Genomic DNA, 18,115 nt, shown 5'->3' with positions numbered 1-18,115 from the left:
GAATACCCATTGTTTGAGTCGTTCGTGGGCTAGAACGTTCCCCAATGTCTTTTTTTAACAAACAATCCTCTATTTTTTATATGCGGTAACTATTTTTGATACAGAGTATAAACTTTCATTGAATCTCATAGCATCTAAAAACAGCTTGAATCTAATTCAAGCTATGAATCTTAACAGTTTGAATCTAATGTGTAATGCCACTTTTTTACTCTTCTTTCCCGTCTCTGATGTATGTAAACCATTAAAAAAAAAACAATTTATTACACTTTCGTGCGCCGGGTACGGGTTCGACGACGTCATTTTCCTCAAACTCGATTCCGACAACACTTTGAAAATCATGATACCAGTCGTCTGTTTTTAATGTTGTTTATATGAAAATTTGACATGTTATTAAGATTTTTATTCTGGTTTCACTGATTAGAATTTGAGTTCAGGTGAGCTAAAAAATAGCCAAATTTAAGTTTAAAATTAGCACTATTTCAGTAATATCCAAAAATTTATATCACAACCCACTTTTTACTTGACGAATAAATAATATAATTTTAACCACTCTGTTTAAATTCAGAAAATTAATATTACTTTCAAATGATTTTATTGCTTTTAAAGTTTTTAACACCAGAAAATGTTGGTGTACAGACAGAAAGTTTACAGACAGACGGACAGACAGACAGCCTTCGGCTTTACTAGGTTGACGAAATACAGTCGAATGAAAAGTGTATTAATAAATCCATTTAAAGGGTTTTTAACTTTGGTTTCCTTTAATTTTTTCTTTCAAGTGTTTTCAGTAGGTACGTGTATTTAAATCTAGCTATAAAGGGTAATCTAGGTTTGTCACTGTCTAAATATAATGGTAGATGACCTGTAATTGATATCGGTAATGTTTACGAAACTTTAATTTATGAAGCGTACATTTGGATTTTCCGACTTATTGTGACTATTTTCGTTTCAATGATCAGCTGATATAGTATGGTTGTTTTCATAATGATATATAATTCATTTCAAAATCATTGTATATTTTTAATTTCTATAAAGTCACTAAAGTGTTTGTTATTTTTAAATTATTAGATAGGCTTTCTACATCTATTTTTGGGTGCTTTGAAATGACGTAATTTTATAGGAAAGGACAACCATGGATCAAATTGAAAATGGGTGAAAAAATATTTGATTCTATCCAGGTTATATTCCTTATTACGGTAAGTTATTTCTAAAACTTTCCTCTGGAGTATAACTTATAGGTTTTTCATTCATCGCATAAAATCAATTTGAAAGTTTCACAATATCGTGACATATTTTGAACTCTCATAAACGACTGTTAAGTAACATGCAAAAAACCTCTTTTCTGTAAATAATTGAAATTGGGATTTTGTGCTGTGATCAAATTATTGTGGACGAACTGTCAAATGTTTTAAGGTGTGTAATGGTAACCGTCTCTTTGTCAAGCATGCTCTTCTGTTAATCTGCTCATTATTTTACTTGATTGTTTCAACTACAATTTTGAAAAGGAAGTCTTATATAACTATTTTGGGCTGTTTTCAATATGACTTACCTATAGACTGTTCTGTCAAAGGTGGAAAACAAAAATCCTTAGAAAATATAAACATGGAGTATTAATCTTATAATACCCCATTCATACGACATGATTTACACACCTCAGTATATTTTACACATATGTAAATATACTAACATGTGCAATTGTCGTATGAACACACAGCATATTTACTTATGTGTGTATTTTGTTCTGTTTATTGCATAAATCTCCATTTTAAGGCTTGTGTCGGTTGTGTATGCAAGTCAGTAAATATGGTGGCTAGAAATCAAAGCTCAACAAGATGTGTTTGTGAAACACTGATGCCCCCGTATGGCAACATAGCGAAGGTTAAGCTATCTCAAATGCAGATCAAATTATGTTGGTACCTTAAGTAAAGCCTTTTCATAAGAAATACAGATGTGAAATATAAAACCCTAGCACCACCTGTTCAAATGTTATGACCAAGGTTAACGTTTTTGAAGGGAGGACAAACTAAGGGTCAAGGTTGTTGCTTCTAAAGAAAGGCCTGTCTCAAAGATTATATGTGGGAAGGATGAAAGTGCTTGCCCTTATTGTTCGAAGGTTATGGCCAAGTTTAAAGTTTGTAAAAAGTAGGTCAAACTCCAAGGTCAAAGGGTCAAAGTTGTTGATATCCAATGAAAGGTCTTGTCACAAGGATTACATATGTGAAGTATGAAAGCTCTAACCCTTAATGTTAAAAAGGTTATGGTCAAGGTTAAAGTTTGTAAAGAGTCAGTCAAAATCCAAGGTCAAAGGGTCAAAGTTGTGATATCCAATGAAAGGTCTTCTCACAAAGATTACGTATGTGAGGTATGAAAACCCTAGCCCTTACCGTTCAAAAGTTATAGCCAAAGTTAAAGTTTTTTCGAAAGTACGGAAATGTCCAAGGTCAAAAAGTCAAAATTGTTGGTTTCAAATGAAAGGTCTTGCCACAAAGAATTGATATTTGAAATAAGAAATTCCTAGTATCTACCGATTAAAAGTTACGTAAAAGTTTGAAAATGGGTCAAAACCAAGGTCAAGGTCAAAGGGTCAAGGTTCTTGATATCAAATGAAAGGTATTGTCACAAGAGTTAAGAAGTATGAAAGCCCTTGTTCTAACCCTTCCAAAATTATGTTCAAGGTTGTATTTGAAAAGTAGGTCTAATTCCAAGGTTAAGATCAAAGGGTCAAAGTTCTTGGAATCCAATGAAGCACAGGGATTAAATATGTGAAGTATGAAAGCCTTAGCCCTTACCTTTCAAAAGTTATGGCCAAGTGTGGTAGTGTATATTACAGTATTTAGACACTTTTTAATCAAAGCATAAACTAGCTAGCTATTTATCTCATGATTCAAAACTTCTTAACAGTCCTCGGCTTGTTCGAGATCAGGTGCCCATGTAGGTTGCAGATTAACCAAAAAAATAAGTCAAACGAATATTATTTCAAGTATGTTCTATGTAACACTACATCCCTTTCGCAGATTGTCTGAAATTTCTGTCAAGCGGTTTAAAAGATTTCACTCTTACTATAACAGAGACCCAAATGGCCTACGGACTATACATATTCAAGCATGATATTTGTTTTTATCACATTCAACTGAACAAAAATTTATGATTCAAATACAAACTCTTCAAAAAATATTGTCTGAGCAAAAAAAAAATCACACACTATAGTAAGTCAGTGCCATTAAAAAAGTTACAGTATGTAAAGGACACGGGTTAATCTGTTAATCTTTGAGAGTCTTTCTACATTTAATATTTGGACATTGAAGAAAAAATAAATTGAATAACTTTCATTTTTTTCTAAAGAAATTTTATATGGGAATGAGACTTTCAAACTTATTTGATAAAACTCAAAGAAAAACTTTGTCAGGGATTTTTTATTGACTATTTTGAGACCCGGGACTACGGACTATACATAGCGTATTTTTCATTTTAAGAGTGACCATAGAAAAAATAGTTGCTTGTTTCGGTAAATATTTTTTAAAATTATCATCTTGGAGTTAGCATGTGTTTCAAAGATCCTATCACTTGAATAATTAAAAATCAATTTATACAAAAATCCTGTGAAATTTAACAAAATAAACTAAAACTTAATATAAATTCCCAATACGAGTAAAATATGAATTGTCAGAAAAAATAATACATGTCACAACTACATGTAATAGGTGTTTTGATAACAAAATGTCTAAAACCATCTAAAGACCAAGAATGAACTTTAATTTAGCATCTACGAAGGATGAATTTCATGAGAGCATTGGGGCTACGGACTACACCGTTAAACAGCTCTATTGTGGAAAATCATCTTAAAGAAAATACAATAGTATAATTAATTCTTGGGCAATTTTTTATTATTATTTTGGTTTTCTACAACAGTTCACAGCACTTTGACTGAGTATTTAAGATGTCATGGTTAAAGATAAATTGTCTAATGTACTGTTTACTTCCTTGATCAATGCCAAATGAAATTCCAGTTCAACTAATAATTAAAGTATTATTGGTGTACAAACTATACATAAGAAAGCAACATGAGCCCTAATTAAGTCAAGGCTTGATTTTTTTGGAGGGAGGGGGTTACGGACTATATTGCTTCATACTTTTTTTTTATTTTATTGTAAATGTTATGCATATAGCTCAAGATGGTCATTCAAAAGGTGTTTCAGTATAGAATTTATGATCATGACCATAGAGTATAATTTATATAAAAAAAAAATTACAAAACAAGATTGACCATTTGAGGTAAAAAACCATAATATTACAATATTTATCCATAAAGAATCAATGCTTTTTTATTTCAAATTAACTATTCAGTGACAAGTAGATTGAGTGGTGCAATTACTTAGTGTGAAGGTCTCACTTTGTACTAAATCGCAAAGTAACGAGTTGATCCTTATGTTATGGGATCAAATCCCACTGGTTGGTGAAAACTAATAAACCATTGAACCACATTTTGCAGTGATGCAGCCAGAAAAAAACCTCGTTCTGATAAAGAAGTACGGTTATTTGGTCTGTAAATTTTCTAAATTTATTTGAAGAGTTTAGAGCCCTTTTGTAAGTAGGATTTGTGTAGTCAAATATTCTTTTTAAAAAGTTCAAATGCTAATTATTCTAAATGGAGTGATAGTACGTAGCATAAGAAGGAAAACTTTATCATATATATTTAGAAATATGTTGTGACCACAAACAGAACAGGACAGACTACAGAAGCAAGCCTTTAGTTAAAAAAATGTTAATACTGTAGATCACTAAATTTTCGCGACATCTTATTTTCGCGAGATAGTCATTGACTTTTGATTAGCGAGACAAAATTTTCACGAATTTTGGTTATTGCTCTATATAATCCTGAGGAATACTATTATATGCGAGAATTAAATTTTCGCGAGCACACTGTCTCGCGTAATTACGCGAAAATAAAGTTCTCGCGAATAAAAAGTGATTTACAGTATTCAAACATTACATTTTTAAATACAGTCGATTATGTATTTAAAAACATTGTATTTTTTTGAATAAACATATTATTATATTGTAGTTATTGTATCAATAATGTATATGACTTTTTCTGATAGTTGTAGTATTGGGGCTACGGACTATACAGGGCTGCGGACAACAATCATTCTTCTATAACTTCTTTTGGTGTTGTTGTAAAAGCTATTCATTACTGTTTTTATTCTTTACTAGTGACTGTGCAAATATTAAACAAGAGCATTTTAAATTATACATTCTTCTGTTGAAAACAATATATAATGAAATATGGGGCTACAGACTATACAAAATTTTACATCAATATGGAAACGAAATTACAAAAGGTGCACACAATTTACCATAATACCACTATATTTTTCTAAAAGTACTTTTTTCTTAAGTAAAATAAATTTTTAAACGCATTATATTTGCTCTTTCCTGCTAGAAATTATGAATTTATTCAAACATTGATAAATCTTAAATTCTATAACAAAGGTATATCTGCACAAATTTAGTTATAATTTCCACAATTTTTATCCTTTTTTATTTCTGTAAAAAATAAACTTAACCAGAATGATTTCTGTACAACAAACTATACCTGTTTTGGAATGTTTTATTCAAAATAATTTTTATTAACCATTTTTTTTTTTATAAAAAATCAAGTGCAACAGCATAATGCTTAAAAAATCATGAATTTGAGACTCTATTTTGTTGTTTTTTTTCAAAGATGCAGGTACTATATATATAATATAATATACCAATGGAAAGCTCTCAATCTGCTCTTTGCAATGCAACTAAAGACATTTAGATTCATTTAATAATTAATTAATAAATTCTTAGGTAGAGTTTATTTTAGCGCACCCCCCCCCCATAATGTAAATATAGTACCTTCATTTGAATAATGTTAACGTCATACCGTTACAATATACAGGCGTATATATAATAACGTCAAAAGTCATGACGTTGTACATGTAGATTTCACTAGATTTCAAACTACTATGAAAAAAAAACTGGAAAAGATATCATTAAAAATAAATTGTGTTATAACCCACAAAGTCTAAACTATCACAGAATAAAATTTCATTTATGTTGGTGACAGGGCATATTTTGGCACATTGTGACTTTAGCTCTTTATAACTCTTTATAATAATAATTTATCTCTTATGTGTTTATTCGTTTTGGGATCATTCTATTTTTCGTTTCATTTAAAGTAATAGTTTTAATTTACCTTGGGTATAAGTAACCGTTCAAACTAATCAAAATTGGGCAGTATTACATTTTAAAGAAGAAATTATATCCAGCTGATATCCGATGCATCTTGTGGTATGTAACTTTCATATTTAAATATTTGTTACTTTACTTTTAAAGACTGGGGTATAACATATTATTTTAATTGCGAAGTTTATACTTTATCGTATTTTTGCAGTTAAAGTTGTCTGAGTAAATTCTTATATTTTGTCTGTAAGTTCAAAGTTCATTTTGCTACAGAACATTTTTATTCCTTAAATATATATGCTGAATAAACGGTAACTTATTGTCAATGTTTATGAAACTATATGTAAATTGTATTTTTTTCCTAATGTATTCTTTGTATTTGTTAGAGGTCAATGTCTTTTTTCCATTTACTTAATAAATAAAATGGATACCAGCTTCTTATTCATCATTTCCCTTAACTGTTTTTTCACAAGTACAGAAATCTCCAAGGTCTAAGAAATCTCCAAGGCCAAAATCAAAAGGTCAAAGTTGTTGGTACTCAGTGAAAGGTTTTTTCCACACAGAATACATATATGAAGTATAAAAGTCCTGGCATCTACTGTTCAAAAGATATGGCCAAAGTAAAAGTTTGGAATTTTTGTGTAAAAGTGGGTAAAACTCCAAGGTCAAGGTCAAAAGGTCAAATTTGATGGTACCCAAAGAAAGGTCTTGTCACAAGGAATACACGTGTGAAATATGAAAGTCATAGCTCCACTACATCAAAAGTTACTTGCAAGGTTTAATTTTTGCGGACAAACAGACAGACAGACAGCTAGACAGACAGACGGACGGACGGATGGAAACGACAAAAAACTATATACCCCCGAAACTTACGAGGGCATTAAAGCGGATTTTTTGGTTATCCTTGCTCTACCTCTAGGATATTTGAAAGTAAAATGAATTTTTTAATGGTAGATCTGTTGGTGCATGGCTACAAAAGTCAAGTTGTTAAAGAATTCGCTGGATTGTACAAGCATTGCACTTTCTACAAATGGCATTTTCAACTTTGAAAACAAGAAGCCATTTTCTCTTCTGAGATAAATTTTCAAAAATGTGGGCATCTTGCACCCTCTCTGGCATTCCATATTTGTTTCTATAGATATAAATGTGGTCGCAAACATGTGTCCTGTAGGATCAATTAGTACTCCACTTCCTATTCAATAGGAATATACATGCACATTCCATCAATCGCACTGACAAAATTACAGATAATCTTTATATGACTTCCTTCCATCTTTCTCTTTTTTTCAACCAAGGCAAGCTACTGACATATAAGTTGATGTTACAGGAATTTCAACAACCTCGTTTAAAATAAACATTCGTAAGTATCCTTATTGGCACCTGTTGGTGCTCGTTAGAAATCCCACCATGAATATCCAGGGGTTTGTGTTTATCCTATTCACTTATTTGTATTGTTTCAAGATTTTTGAAATTGATCAGTTTCTTCACCCTTTTTCTTTCTCCTGGAAAATACAAAAATATTCAAACAAAGTTTTCATTATGGACTCTTAGACGTGATGTACTGTAGATTTCCCAACACCAAAAAGATTCCAATCGTCTTATTTCTGCTGATGACGCCAACCACTAGATGGCAACAGCCACCTTTTTCTTTACATTCAACGGCTCTTCTACAGTCTTTAGCACCAGGACCAAAATATTTTCAACTTTAAACAATGCTTTAATAAATTTTCCCTCTTCATGTGAAAATTCTTATACCACTCTTTGTCCTAAAATTCAATAAGTTCGTTTTTTGTACCAATAAATCAGTGGATCGGATTTTTGCCCTTGTTTCTTTGAGGAACATTCAAAAGTTAGTCTTATACCAAAATCAGAAGAAATTACCCCCCTTTTAAAATAAAAGTTCACAATGCTGAATCTGTCCATCTCCTTATTTTATATAATGATATGAGGATTTACTAACAGTACATAGATCTCGTCTGAACGCATAGCAAATTAACTTTTACTTACGTGTGTAGATTTACTCATATGTGTATTTGCACACATAAGCAAAGGACAAGATGGGGTAACGGACGAATCTGGCCCCTTGTTTGATGTAAAAATCAGAACATCGGTAAAATTGTGATACTTTGTAGTTGAGAAATTAAAATGATGCTTACTTTAAAACAAGCACTAATTTAGATTCAAAGCTTGCATGGAAGCCACTAGAGGGCACGGAAGTAGGACATTTTCCAGAATTTCCTCAATTCTGGTGGAATTTCATCATATTTGAGATACTGTTCTCTTCGGAAAACATAGAGCACAAGCTTGCCTATCTGAGATTTTTACACATAAACTGCATCTGATACTAGTGTATAAAATATATAAATTAGATAGATAGGCAAGCTTGTGCTCTATGTTGAAAGGAAATGTGCTGTAAAATCGATGAAAATTTGTATCGAAATGAGAAAAATCGAAAATTGACCTATTTTCGGACCTCTCTGTGATCTCTGTATATTCTAAGTCTTAGAACCAATACTCATTTTGTGGCAGGGATGACAACAGGTTTTTATGGATAAACTGTTGGATCATTCTGAAAGACACCCAAAATCAGGACCCCATTGGAAATAAGCTCTCGAGCTTTAATGGGTTATCCTGGTATCCATCAAGTCATCTTGAATTTTATTTCTAAAAATATTATTACTTTAATTATTTATTTATAAAATCTTGATTATCAACTTTCGTCTTTTATAAGATCATGTTTAACTTTGTGTATTTGTTTTATGTATGATGACATGATGCCAAATAAATACTACTACTACTACTACAGGGACCAATTACTGGTCTTACCCTATCTTGTCCTTTCGTCGTATGAATGGGGTATTAGAAAGGACTGCGCATTTTAGTGGAAAAGTTTATACCTGTAGGTGTTTGTTTAGGTTTTAAATATTTCTTAATTCTTTATAAATAGATAAGTATTCACTTTTGGTGGCGTTCTTTTTTGTAGAGAGTATTACTCCTGTTAAGACAGATCCAGTTCAAAATTTATCCCTCAGAAAATTGTCTTCTTGCTCTTACAGACACTTGCTTTTGTATGGACCAAAGAACCTTGTCCACATATTCAGCTTTGGGATGCTCGTGCTCAATTTCTCTGTGAAGACCCATCGTGGTACCACTGTCTGGAAACCCAAGCAGGAGAAATTAAAGAAAAATGTGTTAAACCAAAATCCATCAGAAGTGGTAGAGTCTTTGTCATTTTACAGGGAAATATCTTTCATAAAACCATATTAATCTTATATGTAAATAAAAGAGATCTACACGATACATTATGATTTGATGACATGATACCGTTTCAGGTCATTATCCAGTTTTTCTGATAGGAGAAACAGAAATAATAGAAAGGCGATGTCCACCCACACTCTACCAGCCAAATGAACTAATGTCAAATCAATTCAAATCAGTGACGTGTATGTACGAAAAAGATGAATGTAATGATGACGGCGAGGAGGCGTGTGATGACGGAAGTGACGTCAGTGACCGAATGTGTCGGTGCGATTTTAGGAAAGGGTACGGGGCTCTTGAATATTTACTAAACAACCCGCACCAGAAGTCATGCTACCTGCCAACATCTAATGAAAGAGGATGTGTTATGATCCCATGTGGAAAGGGAAAAGAACTCAACAAAGGCAAGGATGAACAACTAAAATATAATTATAGATTAAGTTTCTTTGATTAATTTTATTATATGTGTCTGCTTAATTTTCATTAAAATGAAAAAAAAATGTAAAAGACTTATGATAAAGTGATCAAAATGCGAAAAAAAAACTAATTAATCAGATTATAGTAAATGTAGCGTTCTGTTTCTAATTTATAAACTAAGATATTAAATCACTTTAACGATAATAAAAATTATTAATATCATTATGATATTATTAGTGTTGATAATTATGCTGGTGCTCCATAGGGTTTGTGAAATGAGTTAGGCAATATAACAATAATGTAAGTTATATTTGGTTGATTTTTTTGTAGTTTATCAGTGTGTACCCGTTTGTCCATCTGGGTACTATAGATCACATTATGACTTTAACTGCGTGCCAGGGCGATCAATTCCGTAAGTAACATTGGCAAAGTTTTAAAAAATGACTTCCCTAAATCAATTGTAAAAAATATGAATTCATTTTTAAACACGTTCTTTTATTTAGAAGTTCAACTACAGAATCACCGAGACAGATTTTGACCATCGATAAAAAGATTGAGGAACCCGCAATGATAGGTAATTCTTGGCTAAATAATGACCTGCAAAGTAACGCTTCATCGGCGAAATTCAGCAAGCTCTCATAAACTAAAAACGGTATTTTTTACGTATAACACGTTTTCATTTTCAGATCAAGAGGGTGATGACAAGACAGCTTCAATTGTAGCTATTGCTGTTACCACCACCATTGCATTAATGATTTTTATATTCTTGGGACGTAAGTGTTTATTTACCATCTCTACATTGGAAATAATTGTTTTCCTTAGTTAACATTGCACAAAATATTTATCATAGCGAGCCGAGAGTTTCAAACTTATGTTTAAATTGCTTAAACTGTTAAAGTCATGTTGATTTATTGTAATAAAAATGAATAAAAAAAAGTAGGGTATGTTATTGGAAAATTATTACTTGCTTCACTACGAATTTATTTTCAATAGAAAACAAATGCATGCACATAACTCAATTCATTTGCAATTGAAGACTGCTGATTATTATCATAATACATTATCTTTTGAATTGATTGTAAAACCTTACCAACCAGTGCGCTTCCTGGACGCATTGTCGCTCTATCGTCGTTACTGATTTTAGAACGACAAAAAGAATCGCAATTCGCACAATTGGGACTTTTCTGGATTTTTTAGCTCTACTGGTCAGAGACCAGAAGAGCTTGTGCGATAGTAATGCGTCCGTCGTCCGTCCGTCTGCCTATCTGTAAACAATTTTTCTAAATGCTACTCCTCCCACAGTTTTAGTCTGATTTCAATATTACTTGGCATACAAGAAGACTATCCTAAGATACATAATTCTGCATCGGTTTTCGATTTCGATGAACGATGTTGCCATGGTTACTAAAAATAGAAATTTCTGTGAAATGCTTTCAAAATGCTACTTCTCCTACAGTTTTGGTCTGGTTTCAATATACCTTGGCACACAGCTAGACTTTACTAAGATATATAATTCTTGCATCGGTTTCTTATTTCGATGAAGAGTGTTGCAGTAGTTACTATAAATAGAAATTTCCGTGAAATGCATTCAAAATGCTTCTCCTTGTACAGTTTTATTCTGATTTCGATATAACTTGACACACAGGTAGACTACATTAAGATACATAATTCTATATATCTATTCTATTTCTGATTTCAATTAACGGTGTTGCCATGGTTACTAAAAATAGAAATTTCTTTGAAATACTTTCAAAATGCTACTCTTTCTATAGTTTTCGTCAGATTTCAATATAACTTGGCACACAGGTAGACTACACTAAGATACATGATTCTGTGTATTGTTTTTTTTTATTTTGATGAATGATGTTGTCATGGTAACTAAAATTAAAAATTCTTTAAAATTTTATGAAAAGCTACTCCTAGAGTTGTAGTCTTACTGCAATATTGCAACAAAAATTGACTTAATCAAGGATCATTATTTTATTTAATGTTGTTTTAAAGTTTCAAGTCCCAACTGCTACTAATTTCGCTTCCTTTGTTATAAGTATAAACCAGTAGAACCACAGTCTCGATAGAGACTTCTGGTTTCAAACGAAATCTGGTTTTCTCTCTGCAATTTTACAAAATGTTATCTCTTTGTTTTAAATTAAAATTCACACAAAAACGTTTTATAATGTATATAACGACTATGAGATGACCTAGAGAGAGAACTCGAGAGAGAGAGAGAGAAAGCAAATGTTAAGAAAAGCATGTTTGAACTGTAACATTTCGTACTAAATGATCTTCAGCAATTTTATTGATTGATTGTATATTGTTTAACGTCCCTCTCGAGAATTTTTCACTCATATGGAGACGTCATCGTATGCCGGAGAAGGGCTTCAAATTTTGACCTTTACTCGGCACTCAGGGCCATTGAGCAGTGAGGGATCTTTATCGTGCCAACGCCTGCCGCTGACACGGGGCCTCGGTTTTTAAGGTCTCATCCGAAGGACCCGCAACTTTCACTTCAAAGTGCCGAGCGCATGGCGAAGGAACAGTTGCTACCCATTTTAACGACTAGGTCTGTCGCGGCCGAGATACGAACTCAGGACCTCCCGATCACGAAGCGAGCGCTATACCGACTGAGCTACCGTGAACGGTTTCAGCAATTTTAAGTTATTAACTTAATTAAGCTCACCTGGGCTGAAAGCTCTGGTGAGTTTTTCTGATCGCTTTTCAGGCATTCTTCTGTCTGTCCCTCTGTAAATATTTCATATTTTCGAATTTTCAAGAACCACTTAGACATTTTTAAATACGGATGTCATAATGACAAAAAACCTTTAAATAAAGTGAATCAAATTTTATAGACAATTAAACACTGTTGAAATGAGTTTTGGTCTATGTTGGGATTTCATTTCTTTGGAAGATACCCCTCTTATTAAACGGACATTAGACCTTGAACATAATTGAATGATGGAATTAATATCTAATATATGAGAATTGAGTTCGATTGAGAAATATTGTTATACAAAACTTTGTAATTTTTTTTAGTCTTAACCGATCACTTTTCTTTACATTTCTTCTTTCAGTTTATTGTTTTTGGAGAAGAAAATGTGAGTATTTTTTAAATTTCCTTCTAAAGTCAAACGCATGCATGTATTGCAAAACATTTATCACTGTGATTTAAGGATATTTGACAAAAACAATTGGTCCTATTTATTTAATTGATTATTTGTAACCGTAAAAACACTCTCATTTATTTTGGTCTTAATATTTTAGATAATAAAAATTCAAGATTTGACTCGAATTGCAACTCAAGTGACATTCCATTTAGATCTTTGGAAGGTGTGTACATGTAACTTTTATATCGTAATGGATATTTATTTCACATGTTTACGTCTTATTCCCTGGATATCTTTTTCATATTTCACTTTTATGAATTGACAATGGTTTTTGGTTGAAGCGGTGAAGTAAAATATGCTTCGTATTTTAAAACAGTTTAAAATACCGAGAAGCATTAACCCTGAATCCTCATTGAATATTAAAAATATTGTCCTTAATTGATTTTCAATCTGAAGATGATTTAAATGATAACCTGACAATTTTTTATTTGTCATGTGATCATTTTCAAATTTAGAATGAAAATTAATAAAATACAATATTAGTACAGTTCCTTCTAAACATTAAAGTTGTCTTAGAAATGTTTTTTTTTTAGAAAATGTTTTATTTTACTTTATGACAAATTTAATTTTGTTGCAAATTTTAAAGTATATTTGCAACTTTTAAAGTTGATGGAGGGGATGGTGGAGAAAATCTGCATAAACCTATCGTTGATAGTCTTCCATACAGTGAAATTGATATCATCCATGGGCATAACATAGAGGAGAGCATTGGTTGCATAACAGTAGAGCCACAGGCAGGAAGAAAAGGAAATGGTACTGGATTTAGGGTTGGAGAAAAATATGTCATGACCGCGTACCACGTTGTACAGGATGTATTCGGTAAGATATGTACCTGCTTTATATAATTTCTGACTTAGTTTCATGTGCATTTCTATGTCTCTGTATGATTTATGTGAGTGTGTGTGTTTGAGGGTGAAGGTGTGTGTGAGTGTGTGTTGTTGATGTGTATTTATTTTCCAAAGATAGACATTGGATTTTATTCATTAAATGCATATATTTTGTTATTGAAATACAGATGTAAATAATAATAATGCATGAATATGTTTTAGAAAAATTTTGGAAAGAGGTACATAAAAGATTGAAAAATGGAAATAACGAATGCAAAAAACTTTCTGAAATATTAGAAAGCCAGGGATGTATGCCGAAGGATGGGAAATGGAGCCTGACAGAGATTTTGATGTCCCTAGATCCTGACACACAAAGTATATCTACGTCTTAGATAAAATACTTACTTGCGTTTACAACTTTATATATATACTGGTTAACTCATGAAGAATAGAAAATGAAACCGGTAGAATTTATTTCGGTGTTGTGACTTTTTTGTTATAAACATGTATAACAAAAAAGTATACAGATATATACTTTGTGATGCAGTTTATTTTAAAGATTTATGGAGAAAATGCAATCACATCATTTATATCTTTTTGTTTTAGAGAAACTGAAAGCTGTTGGGATTGACATGGTGACACACAGCTGTCGAATCACTTTTGGGTGTGTTGGAGAGAAAAGAGGAGATACTTTTACTTTCAGTTATGATGCACTTTTTATTTCTAAACAACATGATGTTGCAATCCTTGAACTCACCAACAAAACTGGTCAGCCGTACCCAGCCAAACTTAATTTTGTTAATTTTAATTTACCCATGGATCGTTTACATGTTCTTGGACACCCAAATGGTGGTGAATTAATTTTTGATCCATCATGCAGCATAATAAGTGATCAAGAAAAACTCAAGGAGACCAAGGATGAAGCCATTACATTGTTTACCTCCCATGGTAAGACAAAATCACAAGTTGAAAAAGAGTATAAGGAATGCAAACTTTCACCAAATCATATCCTCTTTCATTGTTCAAAAAGTACTGCCCATGGTGCTTCAGGATCGCCTTTATTGCAAATTGCAAAGTCAACCAGAAAGCCAGTGATTATCGGCATGCTATTAAAAGGATACCCAAAAATGTACTACAACGAGTTTCGAAACAACGAAAAAGTTAACAAACGTCCAGAGTTATTGATAGAATCTGGAATAGCTGTTGAAACGTTGAAGACTTTATTTAAACAGCATGAACTATCTTACCTTGTTAACGATATTTTTAATGAATTAAATTGATGTCAAAAAATTGTTATACATAACTGTACATGTACTTATTTATGACGGGTAAATTCTGAGGGTCAAGGCAATTTTAAGTCGGTCCCTTAAATCTAACGCACCTTTTATGTCCTGGAAATAAATACGTTGTGATATCCTGTTTATGACAAATATATGTTGCATATTGAAGGCTTGTTCATTGTAATTGCATATCATGTTTAAAACATTTCTAATATCTGATATTGTCTGTATCACTCTGTGGTCATTCGAATTCTGTACGTCCGATAAAGAATGCAGCCCTGACGATTGACATTTCGTAATATAAAAATCATTTATAGGTCCATATTTTTTAAACTATATAGTATTTTTCTAAAGATTGATTAGAACGTAAGTAGATATGTTCTGTAGTAAGATAGATGTACATGTTTGATTTGAAGTAAAACACGTAACTTATCATTAATTTCGAATAGAAAAAGTGAGAGAAATACTTAAGTGATCTCGACTAAAAATTAGTTTGCTCCAAGTCAAATAGAAATGCACAAAAGTGTGTATGTGATTTTATATTTCAGACCTATTTCCTATATCATGTTATGAAAAAAGAGTTATCAAGGCAATAATTTGTTCTTTCTTCTTCACCGTTGCCATTCCTCATGGGACTTGTGCCATTTGAGAACGTTCAGCTTTTTTTCAGGTAACGCTGAAACAATTTCAAAAATTTTGCCTTTTGCAAACATAAATATGAATGAAGGAAAACAGAGAGAATCAGAGAAAAAGATTTCCAAGGAATTATTACATTTTCATCATAAAAGCAGTCCCCTCATGCAATACCCCAAAACCTCTCAACCTGGTGCCACAAATATCGCAAGGTGCACCTTTATCCAATAGACATGCACCTAGTTTATCTTTTGAAAATATAAATGCAGAGGGAGAAAAAAAATCGGGGAAAAGTACATACTTGAACCCCCGACTTTGGGGTCACGGGCTTCATAAATTCGATAGAAGGCACTTTGCTGTTTACAATACACCTGGTATATCAATAGTTTTCACTGCTTCATGTCCCAGAGTAAAGAAAATTATTTTTAAAGATATCACTAATTTTGTATGCATTTAGTCCCAACCTTAAGGCCGCAAAGTGACATGGATTATGAAATCCATAATTTTGTTCCCCTTAATTTACCCGTTAATATTCTATGCCAAAATTGGTACAGCGGTTTTAAAGAAGAAGTGAAAATGTTCAAATGTTAACGTACACTGTATGATACGATGCAATTTCACTCGATGTCTCACCCATATTCAATATTCATGATTACTGCACCTCGTCATTCGGCTCACCTCGGCTGACTACTGTACCCTACATCAAACCTCGGCTGTATCACCAATCGCGCCATTGGAACTACTTTTGTTTACGTCTGTTAAGCAACATCAAAAATGGCGGCGCCCATAACACCGGTAAAACCATTGTACATTCCATCAACTAATCCAGCTTGTTTGTTGTGTAAAAAGTCTCCATCTAAACGTTTACACTGTTTAACAAAGTTCAAATCAACAAAAGAAAATTATGTTAGGGCAATAGAAGATTTTACCGGACTCGTACTTGAAAAGGCCTTGTTGGACAAAATGTATGTGTGCGAAACGTGTGCAAGTAAGTGCCAGATGTCTGTTAATTTCAAAGAGGCGTGTGTTGATAACATTCGTGACTTTGAAAAATTACATAAAAGACAGAAGCGGTTATCAAAAACTCCACCTTCTTCCTTGAAGCAGTCAGTTGCTGAACAAATTCAAAGTTCTGTGGAGAAAATGAAGCAGTTAAATTTGAATGGTGGTGGTGCAAAAAGATCACGACAAAAATTATTTGTTGAACCAGCCAATGATACCACAATCTCAACTTTAGAACCCAGTTTTTCGAAAACTGCCTCCATCTTAAACCATGATTTGTCCACTCCGACAGCACTGGACCATATTTCCTATTGTAAATTCAAAGCTGCGAGTGTGAGGAATGAATCAAATGATGGTGCTGATGAAACTGATATACAAGATTTGATGTAATCGGCCGAGGTGTGCCGAGTGTGCACCTCGTATCTCTCCATTCCCTGGTATACCTTTCACTAGTGCTTCTTCAACCCTAGCCTTTTTAACTTCTCTTACAATTGTCGATGTAATATTTACCTTTTCTTCTCTTGACCCTTCTCGGTGAAGACTTCTGAATCTCTACGCCTATGCAGAGCTTAGCCGAGGGCTATACATACACAAACAGGGAATGAACAGGACTAAAGACTATAGTCCAATTTACACCAATGTCTGAATGATATACGTTTGTACGCCAATTGTCTTATTCATTACTCATAACAATACTTTCATATATTGATCGAGGAATTTCCTATTTCTGAGGGAGTAGAATTCAGCTTCTTTGTACTTTACTAGTATTACATATATCATTACAAATTTGTCAACACTTTTCGAGTCGTTTTTATCGCAAGAAGTGAACGTATCTAGCTTAGTGTCTAATTCATAATATTCTGCATATATATATATATATATATATATATATATATATATATATATATATATATATATAGAAAGCACAAAGAAATTCACTTTAACATGGATACCCACTTCCGCCCCAGCCCGGGGTTGAACTCTCGACCTACGGAATCTGTCTCCTAGCAGTGCAGGAACAGTTCGCTAGACCGCTCGGCTATCTAGGCAAGTTATAAAACTTGCTTTCGATGCCGATGGAATTCTCGCGGCGCTGTCCTGCACTACACGGTCATTGAGAATAGAAGTGAGATACATTTATTTGGACATTAGTTTTAACAGAAGATTGTTACCAATACATGTTGTAATGAAATTAATTATTGTAAAGCACATTTTACAACAACCTTTAAACTAACATAAGTGCCCGAAGTGAAGAAATATTGATATAGAAAGCACGAAGAAATTCACTTTAATATGGATACCCACTTCCGCCCCAGCCCGGGGTTGAACA

The 18,115-nt window shown here is 32.7% G+C and overlaps 1 protein-coding gene across 3 annotated transcripts; it reads left to right on the top strand.

Annotated features, from left to right (window-relative positions):
• Positions 1–852: 852 nt before the first annotated feature.
• On the top strand, positions 853–15,657 carry LOC134258837 (uncharacterized). 3 transcript variants are annotated; one of them, XM_062741426.1, is made up of 12 exons: positions 853–964; positions 1,070–1,193; positions 9,264–9,423; positions 9,540–9,869; positions 10,213–10,294; positions 10,386–10,456; positions 10,569–10,655; positions 12,951–12,974; positions 13,141–13,206; positions 13,650–13,862; positions 14,093–14,245; positions 14,477–15,657. In XM_062741426.1, exons 2-12 carry the CDS (start codon positions 1,146–1,148, stop codon positions 15,148–15,150), a joined length of 1,908 nt encoding a protein of 635 aa, XP_062597410.1. In that variant the 5' UTR covers positions 853–964; positions 1,070–1,145; the 3' UTR covers positions 15,151–15,657. The 3 variants fall into 3 exon arrangements, with proteins under 3 accessions (XP_062597410.1, XP_062597409.1, XP_062597412.1); XM_062741425.1 differs by lacking the exon at positions 853–964 and having other exon boundaries at positions 971–1,193; XM_062741428.1 differs by lacking the exons at positions 853–964; positions 13,141–13,206 and having other exon boundaries at positions 971–1,193.
• Positions 15,658–18,115: the final 2,458 nt, after the last annotated feature.

Source organism: Saccostrea cucullata, unplaced genomic scaffold, assembly GCF_032062105.1.
Source record: "Saccostrea cucullata isolate Sc308-1 unplaced genomic scaffold, CSIRO_AGI_Scuc_v1 ctg932, whole genome shotgun sequence".
In the NCBI taxonomy this organism is placed as follows: domain Eukaryota; kingdom Metazoa; phylum Mollusca; class Bivalvia; order Ostreida; family Ostreidae; genus Saccostrea; species Saccostrea cuccullata.
The sequence above is the reverse complement of the archived record's forward strand: the minus strand, read 5'-3'. Positions and strand labels throughout refer to the sequence as shown.

Excerpts from the sequence above, each read along its gene's own strand:
- LOC134258837 (XM_062741426.1), top strand. The coding sequence starts at position 1,146 with ATGGGTGAAAAAATATTTGATTCTATCCAGGTTATATTCCTTATTACG. Across the intron at positions 9,870-10,212 it reads GGGAAAAGAACTCAACAAAG|TTTATCAGTGTGTACCCGTT; the intron begins GCAAGGATGAAC and ends ATTTTTTTGTAG. Across the intron at positions 14,246-14,476 it reads CCTAGATCCTGACACACAAA|AGAAACTGAAAGCTGTTGGG; the intron begins GTATATCTACGT and ends TTTTTGTTTTAG.